At 40.2% G+C, this 18,908-nt stretch overlaps 1 protein-coding gene across 1 annotated transcript in view; it reads left to right on the forward strand.

Annotated features, from left to right (window-relative positions):
* Positions 1 to 18,908, forward strand: part of ARHGAP10 (Rho GTPase activating protein 10) — a 164,500-nt gene that overhangs the window by 116,916 nt on the left and 28,676 nt on the right. Inside the window, exon 19 of the mRNA XM_084856240.1 lies at positions 9,440 to 9,590. Coding sequence (XP_084712366.1) covers positions 9,440 to 9,590 — 151 coding nt within the window. The remainder of the gene's footprint in view (positions 1 to 9,439; positions 9,591 to 18,908) is intronic.

The raw sequence follows: 18,908 nt of genomic DNA on the forward strand, positions 1-18,908 counted from the left end.
AAGGTGGCACATGAAGACTCCGGAGAGAATTCTATTAAATACATTTTAAAAGTATGAATCAGGATGCAGATTATGAAATAGTCTAGAAAAATCCAACTGCAGAATTCTTGGTATAAGGAAGAAAAAAAACCTTTCATTCCTTACGTATCTTGTCACTTCCTTTTATAACCTGTACCTCTCTCATAGCTAAATCATGTTATATTTTGCCTGAATGTGAGCTAATGGATGGCCTGGAGTATTTGTGCATAATTTAGCCAAATCATTCTGCCTTGATCCTGCAATTTGAGTTTCAGTGCACATAACTTTGTAGTTAACTTTGCTTTTCTTTGTGGTGTTATGCAGTCATACATGTGAGTTCTACCTGTACAGATCAGTCTCCAGGGTTTACGTCATAAGTCTCTGACCAGAGTTTGGAACCTTTCCCTGATCACATTGCTGGAGACCCAAGTCTGTATCCTCCAGTGAAGGCCTTCAACCTGATTCAAAGTAGAGCAGTCATTGGGCTTGGAAGTCCAAGTAAGCTGTTCCTTGAGAAAATGATCCTATTTTCCACATACTCAAACTGCATACCATGGTCTATGTAGCTAAGGACCCTTGAAACAACCTCTTGGCTTCACTGGGAAAGTTGTGCCTTTCCTTCAGCATTCTCACTGATAGTGACAGCTTCTTAGCTCAGTACACAACAGGCATGTGAATCTCTGCACATTTCATCCAGTTCCACCAGAAATAAAAGTTATCCGTGGTTCCCCTGTCTGTCTGTCTGTCATCTATCTTATCTGTAGCTGTGTAGCACCAAAACTGCTGCCTATAGTTTTAGACATTTGGCAAGCGTAATCCCCTCTTAAGGGGCCACTATGCCTGCAAATGTCATTCACTTCTGTCAAACAGAAAAAAGTAGCCATTTTTTTAATTTCCCGTGATAGTGGGAGGCACAAAGCCTTGGATTTGGACTCTGGTTCAGTACCGTAGTTGAAGTGGACTATCTCCAAATTGGTCTGAGCAAAATCAAGAGTCCTGCAACTTCAGAAGAGGCTGTTGAAAACCTAACATTAAACTGTCCTCTTCAAGATTGAAGCACAAGGGGATGTTGAGACTTTAACTTCCCATACCTCCTCTTGCTTATTCCCAGAGAACCATTCAAAAGGATACTGTATTACTTTGTAAATGCTTGGCAAGCCATCATCTAAGGCAACCTATAAAGAAGGAGCCATAGGTCAATGGTAGAAGGTCCCAGGTAATGGTGCTTTTCTTGAAGAAGGCCCCAGGTAAAGTACCTGGCATTTCCTGGACTAAAGAAAACACCTGTCTGAAATCCTGGAGAGCCATTACCATTAGTGCAGGCAGTACTGAGCTCGATGGACTAGTGGTCTGATACAAGGTAGCTTCCTATGTTTCATAGGTTGTCTGGGTTAAGCCATACAATTCCACACCCACCTTCTATTTTGCAGTGCTCATTCTACTGTTTTCCTACATTGTAGGGCCTACAGGAAGAGGTCTGCCCCATCCTGAGCAAAGAGGCATTTGAAAGGGTCCCACCATCAGAGTATCACCTCAGATTCTGTTTTTACAAATGTGCCATCTTCAAAGGATGGAGGCCTCCATCCTATCCTAGATTTATAGGAGGTCAGCAAATACATAACCGTTCTGAGCCTGATCCTTTGAATTTGGCATCTCTTCCGAAAACCTCAGGAAAACTTTGGCATATCTCCTCATTACAAAGAAGCTTTCGACGAGGCATCCTCTTGACTCATTTTCCCCACTTTGCAAGATGGCCTGCACTCTCCACCTTTATGAATTACCATTCTCTGTTCAAGCCAGGTCATATACTGCCTTCAGCAGGGCTTTTCTCAGTGGTCTATCTTTTTGAGAGCACTAGCATCTTCCTCCAGCCATATCAATTTGCCATTCTCACAGTGGTAGTTCACAGAGACTACGAAGTAGATGGCTTATCTGAAACTGATATATTCTTTGAGGGGGTGTGCAGTGCCATTGCTCATGAAGCGCCGTTGCCTGTGCAGCTTACCTGCTGAAGGTGTTGCTTAAGGTTGGCTAGTTTTTGTTGTGATTATGAAAGATCACTTGCCACACCCCTTGAGACATGCACAAAGAGCAAAATCTTCTTGAGATAGGAACATAGAATCATAGAATAGTAGGGTTGGAAGGGGCCTACAAGGCCAACAGGAGCAGCAGCTCCTCACATTGGGCTCCAGAAGAGTGCTGGCATAGGTGCAGGACTATAGGTGCGACTGCACAGTTGATCGCTCAAAGAACACCCATCATAGCAATATAACCTCTCTTTATGGTGGTTCTTAGAGCCTGTTGGTTAAAAACCATATTATAAAAGACGCATTCCAAACAATGATACACATTTTTACATTTCATTAGTTTCAGTCTATTACTATTGTTGTTATTGTTATTTTCATTTTGACACTGCCCCACAGTTGAAGCTCTCTTGGCGGTTTAGAACAATTCATAAAAAATACAAAATCCAGCATGACAAAAACAGTCTAAAAGTTTTTAACACAAAAAAATTAAACAATATAAACAGCTAAAAACAATTTAAGTAGAAAATATTTTCCCTGATAGACTTGTTCAGATCTAAGTAGTGCACTTAGATTTCTCCCTGTAAATTCCTGAAATCAGTGGGCTGCAAAAGTGCTAAGCTTTGGCTGGATTGTAGTAGTTGTTCATACTGATAATATGGCTCTTCTTTGAGTTGTATAATCTTGAATTGATGAATAAGAGAGATAAAGCAGATAATGCAATGACTGTGATTGGTGTAGGAATAGAAAAACGTTGGGACTAGTTCTGTGACCTTAAATTGCCCTTTAGCAACTGACTACTTTAACCAAGAGAATGGAATTTGTTTTCAATTCTAGTTTTATTTTCTTCAAAAGGAAATCTAGGCATCTATGCAGTGTGGATTCCCCCATTACAAGTTAAGAAAAGATAAGGCAAACTGGTTTTGTAGATGGACCAAGTCATAGCTCATTTTCTTCTGGGTTAGCTATTCCTAGGTTGTTGTACACAGTTTGTAATGCAGCATTTTGTCCCATTTGCTTCATCTGTAGATAAAGGAAGAATGCAGCTACTACTAATCTGAAATCTGTATTTTCTCATCTTTGTGACTTAATGCATATAATATGGTTGGAAAGGTTGTCGAATATGATTGTGTATGTGTGTGTAACCGTTGTACAAAACATAGTTTGCTCATAGGTTTCCAGGAAAATCAGATTTCTTTCCTGTTCATGTCTGTAAGTTGACAGAACTAGCAATCTTTAATATTCTCAATATTTAGGCAGTAGTAGGGAATACAGTGACTCCACTGTATTTGTCATTGTCAAGTGTTTATATTACAATTCCAGCATGTTAAACTCTGCCTCCTATTCATCAAATGACATCAACATGTACTATTGGGAATGTTGGTGTCATGAATGGTTAAATATGAAGCATGATCAGGATACAGAGGTAGCTGAAGCCTTTGTACGAAGACACCTTTGCTACTTTTAGAAAAGGCTGAGTTAACAAATTCATAAATTGCTAGTGATGAAAGAGCATACGTTACATTTTTACCTTGGAATTTTTTATACAGTTTCATAGCTGCCCATCTTGAAGGTCATTTGTTATTTTAGTCACTGTGGGGCAAGTCCACACAATTTTTATAGCAGCGTTTCTGTACTTGTATCCGATTATGACCTGTGCAAGTAAATAACTACTGTCTCCTTTTATTCCAGTGTCATTCCCCGTACATTTAGCATATTAGTACAATGCATATAAATACAGCATTGTGCTTATAGATGTAGATTCTGCATTGCTTAGGATGCAGTATGACCTGTAGATTTTGGAGCAGAGTCAAAATAATCAAGGGTAGGATGCAGAGACAATGATAAAGAAGAATTATAAAGCAGACCTGGGAGCAATGCACACTTTCTGACCTCCTGGCTTTCCTGCGAGCAGGAGAGAACTATTAGAACTGGAATAATTTGCACCAGCATGCAGGATCTCTGTCCTACATCTCTGTCCTATTGCTGCTTTTACAGTGCTTTTAGAGAAGGTAGGTAATGTAAGGTACTCCAGTTTTTTAAATTAAATGTATTGGTTTAAAATCTAATAAAGATTTTAAAATACAGAACAGGTTGATGAGTCTTATATCCTTCTCTCAATATAGATTACTGTTCTATAAACAGACTTGAAATACTCCCAATCACTTAAGCTCTCAAGCATGTTATGCAAACATGCTGCAGCTGTTATTGTTATTTATCCTACCCTTCCTCCAAAGAACTCAAGGTGGCATACATGGTCCCCTCCTTTATCCTCACACAACAACCCTGTGAGGTAGACCTGCCTGGGAAATGGTGATTGGCCTAAGGTCACCAAGTACGTTTTGTGGCTAAGTAGGTCTTTCTGGTCTTAGTTCAACACGCTCAAGATTAGAACCTAAGTGCTATACCACTTTGGCTCTGAACTTGAACAAGAAAACAAGAAATAATTTCAACAACAATAAGAAATTGATCTAAAATAAGAATAAGGAAAGCAGGAAAAACATAGAAGAAAAAAGAAACTAGCAGTCCTTGAAGACTGGATCGTAAATGGTTGCCAGCACATCAAACTGCCTTCTACTGCGTCAGACCATCAATCAGTCTAATCTAGTACTATTTACTCCAACTGGCAGTGGCTGTTCATGATCTTAGGCATAGATTTTGTTACTCTGCTACATGAAATCCTTTTATCTCAAGATGTCGTGAATCAAACTGAGGCGTGTAAAGTATGTGCTATAACAGAGCTATGGCCCCATGAAATAAAACCTCAGTCCATTCCAAAACACTTGAAGTGAATTCTGCATAATGTTCTGTCTCCCTTGTCTTGGAAATAACAATTTTTATTTTGTTTTGTGGCCTAACAGGTACATTCATACTTGTCATTGAGAGGTATAGATGGGAGGGTTACAGCTGGAGACCCTGTCCAAGGATAGGGTTGGGTTATGGAAGTATGAAGAAAAGAATATGGAAGGATCTGTGAGACCAGCCAAGTTATTGGATCAGGCAGGCTGGATGAATTGTGGCTGAAGGGTCTGGAAACGCCAGGGTTTGGGAAGATAGGAGGAGACGCCACTTTAATATGTCCAGAGAGCTAAATGTGTAGTTTGTTACACTAAGTGTAAATAGCACACACAAATGGCATGGTTTGGAGAAACGTTGTAAGTCAAGTTAGTTGTGCCCTGACATCCTTTGTATTCATTAGATTGTTATGCGGAAATGAAATATATCAGTTAACTGTGACCTGGCTTAGGATGCACTTCCATTTTAACATTCTGTGCTGATAGGTTGTTGTTCAGTCGTTAAGTCGTGTCCGACTCTTCGTGACCCCATGGACCATAGCATGCCAGGCCTTCCAGTCCTCCGCTCTCTCCCGGAGTGTGCTCAAGTTCATGATGATAAGTTACCCTTCATTAAGTTACCCTTCATTAGGATATGGATTTCAAATACTCTAGAAAAACTTGATTCACAAAAATATTAGTTTTTGGACACACGTCCTTCATTACATTATGTGTACATGATTTCAGTTTGCTTTGGTTTAATAAAACCTGAAATTTATAACAAAAACTAAATTGCAAGACAGCCTCTAATGAAATACAGTAATAATGATTCATTGAATAATTGAATTTTAAATTTCAGAGTTAATTTGATATACACAGAGTGAGCAGTTTAAAGCTGCAGTGCTCCAAAGATATGTATAGTAATCGCACAGATACCACTGCAGGTAATTTATGTGGCAACAAGTCTCTTGTTTTTTAGACCAACTTTTATTTTATTTTTCATCGATATATCTTAGCCTCTGGTGTATGGCTCTCAAGGCAACTAACAAAACTATAACAAATAAACAATTAAAATGATGTAAGCAATAATAAATAAAATGCAATATTAAAAATAAATTTAAAACCATATAGCCCGTAGCAGCAGCAATATAGATTAGCTCCATGGCCAAAGCAATCACCCCTCTCACCTTCCAAGTGTTGTTGGAATAGAAACATTTTCACTTGGTTTTGGAATGTGTGGGAGGTACTAGCCTGGGGGTGGCTTCCCTGAGTAAAAAAGCATATTGTGATAATAGAATGGAGCGCATATATTCTGTTAAGTTTTGTCTGCTCTAGTATCAGTTGGTACTCACCCAGTCAGCTTCTATCTACCATGTTGTAGTCAAAACGCATTGGCAGTAGGATGAGAGATTACTTCAGTGTAGCTAGGCAAAAAGCACAGACCTGAATGTAGTTATGCAGAGCAAATTACAATAAATTGGTAAGTTTGTTTAGACAATGTAGGTGAAATGGAATTTTAACATCACAAACTCTATATTGGTTATAGAATATCAGAATATTCAGATTCATCCCTATTACTAATCCGTCCTGCCTTCCCTTATTTAAGTCTTTGCTCATGTATATTCCTACTATTCCACAGTATAAATGAAAGGAAATTAGTCCCTTCAGAATTTCCATTCATTTATACTGTGGAATATCAGGAATAGCAGAATTCTTCATTAACAATTATTTTAGTAGCATCTCAGACTGCAGCTTGTACCTTATCTCCCAGTCTGAGAAGTCTTCAGTGCCATAAACTGGCCAGATGGTTTCCAGCAGATTCTGCTTAATTTCCCTCATCATTGTGCAGTCAGTTCTTACAGACCGACAGAAGTCAACGGTCCTCTTTCTTTCAAATCTTCATATATTTCCTTTCTCCATCAAGGCTGTTGCACCATTTGTTTAGGCCAACTTTCTATCCTTTTGTCTTAGAGCAGAATGGAACATGCAGATTAAAAAGCCAACATATCTGTGGATACAGTATTCGTTCCAAAGTGGTACAGGCAAACTTCCAACTCAGTCCTGTGATTTAGTGTTGCATACTTAGGTGTCTTAGCAGGCCAGGTCTGATTTTCACATCTCATTTGGAAGCTAGAATTCTACATGGGGTAAGTGGTTGATATGGAGGGGTTTATGCTTACAAAGCAAATCTTCTTTAGCCTTGGGACTCTCCCACCTCATAAGGAGGTTAGTGGTTCACAGATTTGAGTCAGCCACAGAATATTGCTGTTGCTGCATTTCAGGTTGAGCTGCTCGGGGGCTGTGATTATACCAAAGCAGACCTGACTTGTGTTTATTTTTATCTTCTGTACTTTAAGGTCAAATATTGCATGTTATTGCTATGATGCCTTTGGGAACCATGACGTGTCCCTTCACAGTAGCTAGTCTTGTGCTTTTCTTCCACTGCACAACACAGTGGCTTCCCTGAACTATTATGAGGGCAGTCGTTTTGGACTTGCAAAGCTGTTTCACTGCTTTGTGATTATTTCCCAAGTGTGGCATGTGGGTTTTTAATAAACTAAATTCTTTCAACAATTTTGGATGGACTTCTTTGTTCCATCTAACCCATTACCTTATGTGCTGTGCTTACATTTGTAATTCATTGTGCAATGGGATTTATATTTGATTATTAATAGGTTGCTTTTTGATTAGTTTTCTTTTCTACTTCAGCTCACCTGTACGAGATATAATGTAAGATTTGTAAACAACTGACAATAAATTAACCCAGAAAACTAATACCATTTATGCAGAATAAAACAAGTATGTGTACGCTCTGTAGCTTTCTAGACTCTGTAGACTTTCTAGACTTATTTTTCTTCTGATTTTCATAGCAAAACACTAACTTGATAATGCCATAAATTTCACACCTTCCGCTACACATGTACAAACACCCCTGCACACATAGATCTGGCTGCATCTTACAGAAGAATGCTTAGAGAAAAGACCAAAGTGCTCTACAGAACATAACCCTATGGCTTTAAAGCATGAGTCTTCATAGCACAGATCACTCCCCTTGACCCTAGCTGGATTATATTCCTGTATCCCTGGGGCCCCCATGGGCAACAATGTACCTGTGAACATCTCCCTTGGTGCCTGTAGGATTCCTGTCTCTCCATATTTTTTTTTTTTTTAATCACATTTCTTAAACTGAGAAGCTGCCATGCTGCAAAGTGAAGTGCCAACCTCCAGCATCATCTTTATTTCCAAGAATGCCTATGGGCATAAAGGCACTCTTACAAAATAAAAATGGTGAGTGGCTGCAGCCCAGTGCTTTATTTTGAAGCATACCCAGCTAGAAGGGGTAAGGGGAGTGGGGGTGTTTTGCCCCACTTCTGTGTGTGTTGTGTTATTTGGTTTGTTTCTTTGTTTTGGCATTGTACATGTTTTGTTGGGGTGGGTAGGTGGGTGAGTAGTATGTATGTTTTCTCTGAGTTTTTTGTGCGCGTGCCTGTGTTTCTTTGAGCATCACTAGTTTGCCTTCTGTGAAATGGGTATTTTGTTGTGCTTTGTGGGGGCGAATATATGATTCAGCTTTTGGCTTAGATCTCACCTCTGCCTTGTACATGATCCCTTGGCCATGTTACTTGTCCTTGGGCTACATCATTTTGTCTTCTGTAAAACTGGTGCTGGAACAGAAAACAGTGGGTTCGAAAGAGTAGTTTTGGAGCTGAGACCACGCTGCTGCCTGTACTTAGATTCTTGGGAAAGTTACTTCTGTTTTAGCTTCACCAATTCACCTTCTGGGAAGTGGGTGTTTTATGACTGGCCATGACCACCATGGCAGCCATTGTATGAATGGGCCACCCCCCATGGCAGCTGTTTTGCGAGAGCACCTACAACACTCTCTCAGAATGCAAAGCCTTGGATTTCCAAATCTTGGCTCGGATTTGGTACCCAACTCAAAGCAGATGGCCCATGAATTGTTGTATCCTGAATCAGGGATTTTCTGATGCACCAAACCAGGGTCTGAATCAAATCTGGGGGTTTGTGCACAGTTCTAATTACTTGTTACTATATCTGATACAATTTGAAAAAAATAGCAAGGTATTAATTTTTTCTGCCCACTTAGGTGGGAGGAATATTTCCCCAGATCACACAATGAGAAAAATAAAAAGAAGAGACTTTAATCATAATATGCTGTCCTCAGTGTTGAGAATCATGCTAGATGACCTGGCAAAAATACATGGGCCAGTTAAATTGTAGAGCCTTGATGGTTCATAAACAAATCTAATTTCTCTTTGCTTTACCAGCTGTCAAGCACAGTTGCACTTACTTAGGTCTGTGGATTTAAATTATCTGTAGAACAGTGTCTGTGTGTGTGTGTGTGTGTGTGTATGTATGTATATGTATGTATGTATATATATATATATATATATGAGAATGTGAATGATATTTATGCTTTTAATTTTATATTTATTTTAAAAAATCATGGCACTCTCCCAAAACTTGAAGAATAGATTTTTGTCTCCTTTCTGCCTTGAATGGCATAGGAAACTAATGTTGTTTTGATAATGGCTTACAGTTGCATTTATATAGGTTGGTGTCCATCGTAAATAATTAATGCCTTTTGTGCTCTCTTTGCAGATTTTCCAAACTCTGCCTGATGCCACTTTCCCTGAGCCAAGCTCTATGTCAGTGTCTCCTCCAAATGCCCCACCACGACAATCAAGAAGACAAGGGCAACGTAATAGGAGGCCTGTTGCTGTATATAATCTCTGTCTTGAGCTGGATGACAGTAAGATGTTAATTATATTTTCTATCTTGGCAGCAAAGTGGAGTTGCAGTATATCTTGTGTCATCAGGGCAATCTACAGTAGTTTTCCATTTCACTATTTCTGTTATCTTTTTTTTAAAAAAATTAGAAAATGGAGAGAGGAGGCAGGGGAGGGTGCATTCTTATGACATACAATTGTACTGTATATATCTGGAACTGAAGGAAAACTTCCCTTCCTCTAAACAAAGAGACTCTTTTTTTGTCCAAAACTGTTTAACTCCAATGACTATTATAAAACTGGAAGATAAATGGAAGAAGATAAGAAACAAAAGTAAAGCTGAGTTTTCCTGAATTGAGAGAACTAATGCACTTGAACGTTAGTTTTATCTGGACAAAATAATCACATCTGGCAAATAATACTAATAGTGCTAATATTGACAGCTGCTAGACATCAGGTGATTAAACAGTTGCATACTGTGACCTACCATGAGGGAAAAAGCAGAATTCATTGGGCAAATAATATGTGGCAAGATGCTCAAGACAGAAAGGAAGGCATTTGTACTTTTTCATAGAGTCTTGGCATTGACCCAGGGCTACCTTGATTTCTGTGGGGCCATAGATTGTTCTTGAAATGTGCTTGAATTATTCTTGACATGTGCTTGAATTTAGTAATATATTCTAGCCTGTTCAACTTGTGTTCCTCCCCTCCTTCATACAGTCAGGGCCAGAAATATTGGAGCAAGAATAACTGTTTTGGCAGTTGGCCTCCGTACACCACCACATTGAAGTTGAAAGGAAACACACCCAGATGGGAGCGAAGTCAGGACTTTCAGCTGTAATTCAAGGGGTTTGACAAAAGTGGGGCACTAACCATTCAGGAAGGACAGCCAGTGGCATACACACACACCCATCATTGGTGGCTCATAAGTAATGGAACAAACCAACATAATTTCAGACTTAAGGATCGCCTTCAATACCTGGATGAAAATCCTTCGCAGTCAATGACTGCCTGAAGTCTGGAACCCATGGACATGACCAAATGCTGAGTTTCCTCCCTTGAGATGGTTTGCCAGGCCTTCACTGCAACTGCCTTCAGCTGCTGCTTGTTTGTGGGTCTTTCTGCCTTCAGTCTTGTCTTCAGTAAGTGAAAAGCATGCTCTATTGGGTAGAGATCAGGTGACTGACTTGGCCATTGAAGAACATCCCACTTCTTTGCCTTGAGAAACTCTGGGGTAGCTTTTGCTGTATGTTTTGGGTCATGATCCATCTGCAATATGAAGCGGCGTCCTATCAGTTTGGCAGCATTCGGCTGAATCTGAGCAGAAAATATAGCCCTATACACTTCAGAATTCATCCTGCTGCTTTGATCAGCAGTCAGGTCATCAATAAACACCAGTGACCTGGTTCCATTGGCAGCAATACATGTCCATGCCATAACACTGCCTCCACCATGTTTGACAGATGATGTGGTATGATTTGGATCATGAGCTGTTCCTTTCCTTCTCCATACTTTTCACTTCCCATCATTCTGGTACAAGTTAATCTTGGTTTCATCAGTCCAAAGACTCTTATTCCAGAACTGGGCAGGCATTTTTAGGTGTTTGCTGGCAAAGGCTAATCTGGCCTGTCTGTTCTTGAGCATTACCAGTGGTTTGCACCTTGTTGTGAAGCCTCTGTATTTACGTTCATAAAGTGGTCTCTTGACTGTAGACGTTGACAATGACATGTCTACTTCCTCAAGAGCGTTCTTGACCTGGCTAAATGTTGTGAAAGGCTTCCTCTTCACCATGAGCAGAATTCTGTGGTCATCCACTTTAGTTGTCTTCCATGGTCTTCCAGGCCTTTTGCTGTTGCTGAGCTTGCCAGTTGATTCCTTCTTTTTCAGGATGTTCCAAACTCTTGTATTGGCCACTCCCACTGTTTTTGCTATCTCTCGGATGGTTTTTTTTTGTTTCCCCAGCCTAATGATGGCCTCCTTCACTCACATGGACACCTCTTTGGACCTCATGTTGGGAGTTCCAGTGAACAGCTACCAAATGCAAATGTAACACTCAGAACCACCTCCAGGCCTTTTATCTGCTTGATTGGTCATGGGGTACCCAAGAAACAAGCCACACCTGGCCATGCAGCTGCCTGTCAGCCATTCGTTCCATTACTTATGAGCCACCAAGGATGGGTGTGTGTGTATGCCACTGGCTGTCCTTCCTGAATGGTTAGTGCTCCACTTTTGTCAAACCCCTTGAATTACAGCTGAAAGTCCTGACTTCGCTCCCATCTGGGTGTGTTTCCTTTCAACTTCAATGTGGTTGTACAGAGGCCAACTGCCAAAACAGTTTTCCTTGTTACAATATTTCTGGCCCTGACTGTATATCATTAGTTAATAATATCTGTACATCAAGAAAAATGGGTTCAGCACATGAAGCATTGTTGCTAGAGCACAGATGAAATGAGTGGGTTTTTAATTTTAGGATCATGATCCAGCTGAAATATATTGATATACTGATATTAAATTAACTGCCTTTATTGATGAATAAAAGGTGCAAAGTTGTGAAAGCAAATTCTAAACACATGTAACACAACTCTGTCAAAGTGCTAGCTTTGGAATATAAATACAAGAGATTCTGCTTGCCTCCTGTACTTTTTCTCCCTGTCTTGAAATAGCACAAATCAATGTGTGTGTAAGTGTGTGCTTTTTCTTTTTTAAGGATCACCGTGGAGCAGTTTTTTGGTCTTAAGGACTGCCATTTGTACATGCTAGAACAAGCAGGGTGGAAAAATACGTGTATGGTCTGTGATGAAAGATGCCATATGTTTTTAAAACAAATATTATATGCTCTGAAAAACAGAAGTTCTTTGATGTGAAAAAAAAGGTTTTAAAGCTATGTTGATCTTCTCATAGCCAAAATTTTTAATTAACTTCCAGCAAGTTAGCCATGTTTGTCTGTTGCAGCAAGACTGACAAAAAGTCTTCTAGCACCTTAAAGACGAATTGGTTCATTATAGCATTAAAGCTTATGCCTCAACAAATCGGTTAGTCTTTAAGTTGCTCTAAGGCTCTGTTCATTTTGAATTAAGGCGTCAAGCTTCATGGCTTATGTTTACCAAGCATTAATTCTCCCACTCCCCCTTTTTCAAACTATGAACTCCTAATATTTTTTAAGATGCCAATAAAAGCTTGGGAGCTGTAAATGGCTTATGGGCTAAATGTTCTGTACCCCTACTATTCAGATTATTGGAGGTCTTAAAACAGGAACAAGTTAGAAATTCTAACCTGCTGTTCGTAGAATGGTTAATAGCAGTTGTTGAAACCCTCACTAAGTTCCTTGAATAATTCTTTCCTAAGTGAAGTGGCATATTGAACTCTTAATGTGTCACCGCAAAGAGTTATGTAAGAATTGTGCGATGTCCCTTTTATAACTTTTTGAGCTATAACTTCTCTTATGAAATTTCTGTCCACATTCAGCTGACTGTGGTACACTCACAACCCCTCCTCTACCTTGCATCTCTGTATTGAAACATAATTCTGGATCACTACGACTCTGTAGTGCTTCAGAAACGGGGATACTTCCTGTCTTTCCCATTTAAGCAGCAGGTCGGAGTGAAAGACATTAGATGCGTAGTATTACCAGAAATCAGTATATACATTATTTTTTTCACAAGGAGAAGATATGTGTTCAATAGTTCAGTCTTTAGTAGTTCAATTTCCTCCCCCCACTTCTCTCTCTGTGAGTGTGTGTTCTAATTCATAGAGCTTCTGCTTGTTACTTTAATCTTGACTTAGCGTAGAGTTCCTCTTCTTGCTCTGCATGTATCTGATTTCTTTTTATATGGTAACCCTTGGATCTATCATATCTTGGCATTTTAATTATGAGGTCTAAATTAACACCCTGACACACTATCTGTGACTCTGCTGTGAACTGTTTTCTTCAGCTTGATGAGATTGTGATTTCTTGGTCCTTTTATTTTTAGCTGCCACAATGAGAGGTTCATGTAGGAGGAGACTGCACATCTGTAGGTTGTTCTTTTTATTTGAAGATATTTGGTGTGGCTAGATATTCTTCAAGCCAACCTGAGGGCTTCCTTGAGGTCTTAATATAGTTCCTTTGTACTGTAGAACAGACATTCCTGGTGAGCAGCCTGCCTTAAAGGAAAACAAGGCTGAGATTTCAGGAGAAGAGGCAAGTGGATTGGTGCAGCACCTAACCGGAACTGGCAATAGCTGCAAACACCAAAAATTTCCACTTATTTTTGTGGTCCAAGGAGATTTTCATGAGTTATGAAGGGAGCACTACCAAAACCTCAGTTTCTCTATGTAATTGCAGAAAATTTAAAAAATAAAAATGTAACACTTATTATGCGAGGTGAACAGTAAAGCTATTGGGCCAGTTCACACATCATGATAAGCGAAGCTGGAAACAAGTCATGATGGCTTGTTAATCACTTGCTAAGCCACCCTGCTGCCAACAGATGATAAGGTGTTTGCTGGCTTGCTGTGGTTTTTCTCCCCTTTGTTCTCCCACCCTCTCCCAGCACATATTCCAGGATCCTTTACAGCACAACTAGTCTATACTCCTGCTGTGATGAGATTCTCCCCCTCCCCTGCTTCTTTTTGGCCTTGCAAAGTACCTGCATTGACATACAGTAGTGAGAAAAATTTTGTGAACCCTAATGATAATTACGGAAATTCCATAGTTTTACCATGATAGCCTTCATGAATCAAAACCAGTCCTTTTCTAAATATCCCGTAGGGTTTATATTAACCAATTCTATGTCTTGCGAAATAATGTATAAATTAGGAAAACAAAAAGTACTTTAGAGTAAGGGTATGTGCAAAAGTAAATGAACCTCTGGTTGTATCAGTTGAATTAATGGGAATAGTTAAGAATATGGTGTTTAAGTAATGAGGTACATCTCCAGGGGTGAGTTTGGGAGGTCTCATCCTATAAAAAGATAAAAAACTTGGTGAGTTTGGTTTTCACCATACAGTTGTTTGGAAACACATCATTCCACAATCAAAAGACATGTCTGAGGACCTCAGAAAAGCAGTTCTTGCTGCTCATCAGTCTAGAAAGGGTTACAAAACTATTTCTAAGGATTTGGGGCTCCATCAGTCCACTGTCGGACAGATAGTCTACAAATGGAGAAGGTTCAAGACCATAGTCACTCTACCCAGGAGCGGTTGTCCTACCAAAATCTTTCCAAGAACAAACTGGTGCATCATCCAGGAAGTCAAAAAGAACTCCAGAGTAACTTCCAAGGATCTGCAGGCAACTCTTGCCTTGCCTAATGTGAATAACTCAGCGATCAAAAAATAGACTGAACAAGAATGGCGTTCGTGGAGAATAGCCAGGAGGAAACCACTGCTCTCTTAAAAGAACACTGCTGCCCATCTGAAATTTGCTAAAGATAACATAGATGATCCCCAAGACTTCTGAAACAATGTTCTCTGGACAGATGAGTCAAAGGTAGAACTTTTTGGCCTCAATGAGAAATGTTATGTTTGGCGAAAAACAAACACTGAATTTCAACAGAAGAACCTCATCCCAGCCATCAAGCATGGTGGTGGGAATCTGATGGTTTGGGCCGCTTTGTTGCCTCAGCTTGCCATCATTGACACAACCATGAATTCTGCAGTGTATCAGAAGATTCTAGAGGAGAATGTCAGGCCATCCATCTGTGAGATGAAGCTGAACAGAAAGTGGGTCATGCAACATGACAGTGATCCTAAAAATACAAGTAGATCTACAAAAGAATGGCTGCAGAAGAAGAAATTCTGTGTTTTAGAATGGCCTAGTCAAAGTCCAGACCTAAGCTCCATCAAAATGTTATGGCAGGACCTGAAGCGAGCTGTTCACACAAGGAAGCCGTCAAATGTCACTGAGTGGAAGCAGTTCTGTAAGGAGGAATGGGCCAAAATTCCTCAAAACTGATGTGAGAGACTGACCAACGGTTAAGGGAAATGCTTACTTGAAGTCATTGCTGCTCAAGGGGGTGCCACCAGGTACTGAATCTAAAGGTTCACATACATCTTCACACATGGATATGGAATGTTGAATCAGTCATAGATAAACAAATGTTGAAAAAGCATCATGGTTGTGGGTTGTTTGTTTAATCAGGTTATCTATTGTTCCTTATCTAGGATTATGGGGTTAGATTAAGATCTAATAACATTTTAGGTTGGAAATATGTGACTCAAACTTTTTTGAGGATCACAAACTTTTTCTCACCACTGTATATATGCCATCTCTCTCTCTGGTACAACACAAATAGTCTGTGGTATTAATCTTCAGGGTGGAGGGGGCTTACCTTACTTTTAAGGATGAAGTACCTGAGGGCTTTATTTATTTTCTTTAACACTTAAAAAAAAGCCTCTCTGGCTGCTCCTCACAGCTGGGGATGAGCGATGTTCCATAGCACAGCTATGCCTATATGTGTGACTGACTTACCTCTGGGTAAGTGTGTATGGCCAGAATTTGGGACCATGGCTATTCGGGAGAGGGAATTTAAGCTTTCCCCCCTCCAATTGTGATGCTGAAATCCCCTTCTCACCGGGGGGGGGGGGAGGGGTTAAAAAAGAAAAAAATGAGACTTTTTTCTCTTTTTTACCCCCACAGGCGGGGGGGATTTTGGCATGAAAGCAGGAGGGGGAAGCTTAAACCCCCCCCCCCCATTCGCCATGGTACCAAATTGGGTTGCGCACACTTACCCAGAAGTCAGGCAAGTCATATCTGTGATGACCTGGCTGAGAAGGGGATGAAGCTGGTTTTTGTCAAATGAAGCACTGAGCTGGAGGAGGAGGGGTGGAGGGCACTGCAAGGAGTGGTCAGGTTTTTTGCTGTTCCTGCCAGGCATCTCTATAGCCCTTTCAAACAAGCCACACACAAACAGTTGTGCCAGGTTTACGTGTCACGACAAGCCACTCTGAAAACAAGCCACCCTGAACAACCCAACAACAAGCCACAGTTCTCACGGTTGCTTGTGTGTGGTTAACAACCCATGCTTAAGCCATTGTGCTGGGTTTGGACAACATAACAAGCCACTCTGAAATAAACAAGGATGATAATCCATCATGGGCTGTCATGCCTTGTGAACCAGGTCATTGAGATGGGTGTTAACTGAAATCCAGAGACCTTTTTTCCCTCAAGGAGTTAAAAAAAATCTTACGTTTTATCCATTAATTTGGAAGTCAGCGCTGCAACCCCCTGGCCCCCTGCAATTGCTACGTTATAGAGCCCTATGTAGACAACAGGGTTCATACAAGGGATGTGCATATGGTGGCCGATATCAGGCTGTATTCTTGCATGTTTCTAACACATGTCTGCAACGTGGATGTGAGTTTACACAGGTAGGCAGTATTCTGTGAAATCAGGAACATGTAGGTATGTTGCAGATGGAGGTTCTGAGTGCATGTAGAGTGGGGTGAAACTTGCTGCTTCCTGTGGTACCATTCATTCATTTCATTGTACAAGCAATGTACAAGCCCTGTTGTCTGAACAGGGCTAGGTGAAAGTCCCGTTCTTGACAGGGAAATCCCCGTTGAGCCATGAAGCTCAGTGAGTGGTTTTCTCACCACTTAATTCACCTCACAGGGTTCTTTTAAGGTTAATATGCTGCTCTGAGCTAGCTCCATGGAGGAAGGGCAAGAGTACCAAATAACACTTTACCATCCATATGTATTTAAGTGTTAAATAAATCAAATGAGCTATTGTGCTAAAATATATAATACAGACAATAGCTTGTCAGACACTAGATTGAAAGGAATTTTTGTCTGACCACCTGTTGTCCTCTTGAAACCTACCGTTTTGATAGTAGAATGGACAATTTTTTGTAATGTGATTTCTTTCACAGTATCCTTAATTAAAATACAGGAAGGAAGCCCCCTACCTCTGTTATAATGTCATAAATACGTTTATACCTTGGGCAGTATCCAACTTCACTTAGTGCAAGTGAACTCTAGTTAATAGCATAAACTGGAACAACAGACTTGTCAGGGAAACTTCTTGCACCAGCTTGCATGTCATCAATTGCATAAATGCAGCAGCCCCGTTGGATACAACCAATACCTTTGTGATAATTTTTGCATATGTCATGAGGAAGTCTGCACTGAAGCACTAATTTAAAAAATTAAGGTTGTTTTGAAATAACTAAACAGGATCCTTAAGCTTCCTTTGTCCATGTTAGAAAGATGTTGCTGCATGTCTTGAAATGGTTTCAATGATCCCAAGTCTGTAGTTGTTAAATAGACACCCTTTCTGTATGTGTATTGTAGAAGCCATGAGTACAATTCATTTCGGAATGTGGTCTTTTCTCAAGGTGTAGCTTTATAATATGGCTACTTTGTCTTATTAAAGAGCTGCTTTCAAATCTGACTTCAGGTGGTGGTGTGTCCTAGGGTCACAACAAATTGATTTTTTTCACACTTTAAGGAAGCCAGACAATAATTGCAGGCTGGAACCCCTATCAGTTCAAGAGGTTGGATAGCTGCCCAATTGCATCCTTGAATGGATTCTGCAACTCCTGCCTGTATTGTGGGGTACACTTCTGTCCCACATGGTTTCTCTTTTAGCAGGATCTGCAGCAACAGACCAGGAGGTGCATCACCAGCTTGAAGTGATTTGAATGGGTAGACAAAATTGTATTGCCACTCAAATTGCTGACAGCTGGATGGCACCACAGCTGGTGTTTGGAAGAGAGAGTAGTAGCTCTCCGAGGATGGTCTAAATCAATGCAGTTACTGACCTGGTTTGCATGATTACAGTGGCACACCATGGCTTGTTCAAGGCATGGTGCATGCCAGAAGGTTTTTGAATATTCAAGCTGTAGCCATGGCTTGTTGTGTCATCCAGACCCAAGCCCTAGAACAGGTTATGCAAGGGTTGTTTAAACCTCGCACAACTCCCGCTGCCCAGGTTTGGACAGTTCAACAAGCTGTGGCCATGGCTTGAATATTAAAAAAATATTTGTTGTTCTCTGGCAGTGTTTTAACAGAAAGTTGTCAATTGAAATATTTTCAACATTTACCTGTTTTTGTTAACACTCTTTTCCAGCCCTGAATTGCAACCTGTGCTAGTATTAGTTAATTGAGCTGAATAGTAGAGAGGCACAAATAAAAAAAGCCTCCTATGCAGTTTTCTTCTGTAGGATCTCAGTGTTTTAAAAGAGAGAGAGACTCTTCCCGTTTGATGTTTGCTACTGTTATGATATAACTGTGCTGCTTCACAGTGTAAATTAATTTGCTTTGATTTGTATTGACACTGTAACCTAATTTGCCTCTCTTCCTTCACAATCTAATTCCCATTGACCTTTTTGAAGTGGGTTTTGTTCTTGCCATCATAATGT

The sequence above is a fragment of the Heloderma suspectum genome, chromosome 5, assembly GCF_057233095.1.
Source record: "Heloderma suspectum isolate Gila_16-S chromosome 5, 16-S_ref, whole genome shotgun sequence".
In the NCBI taxonomy this organism is placed as follows: domain Eukaryota; kingdom Metazoa; phylum Chordata; class Lepidosauria; order Squamata; family Helodermatidae; genus Heloderma; species Heloderma suspectum.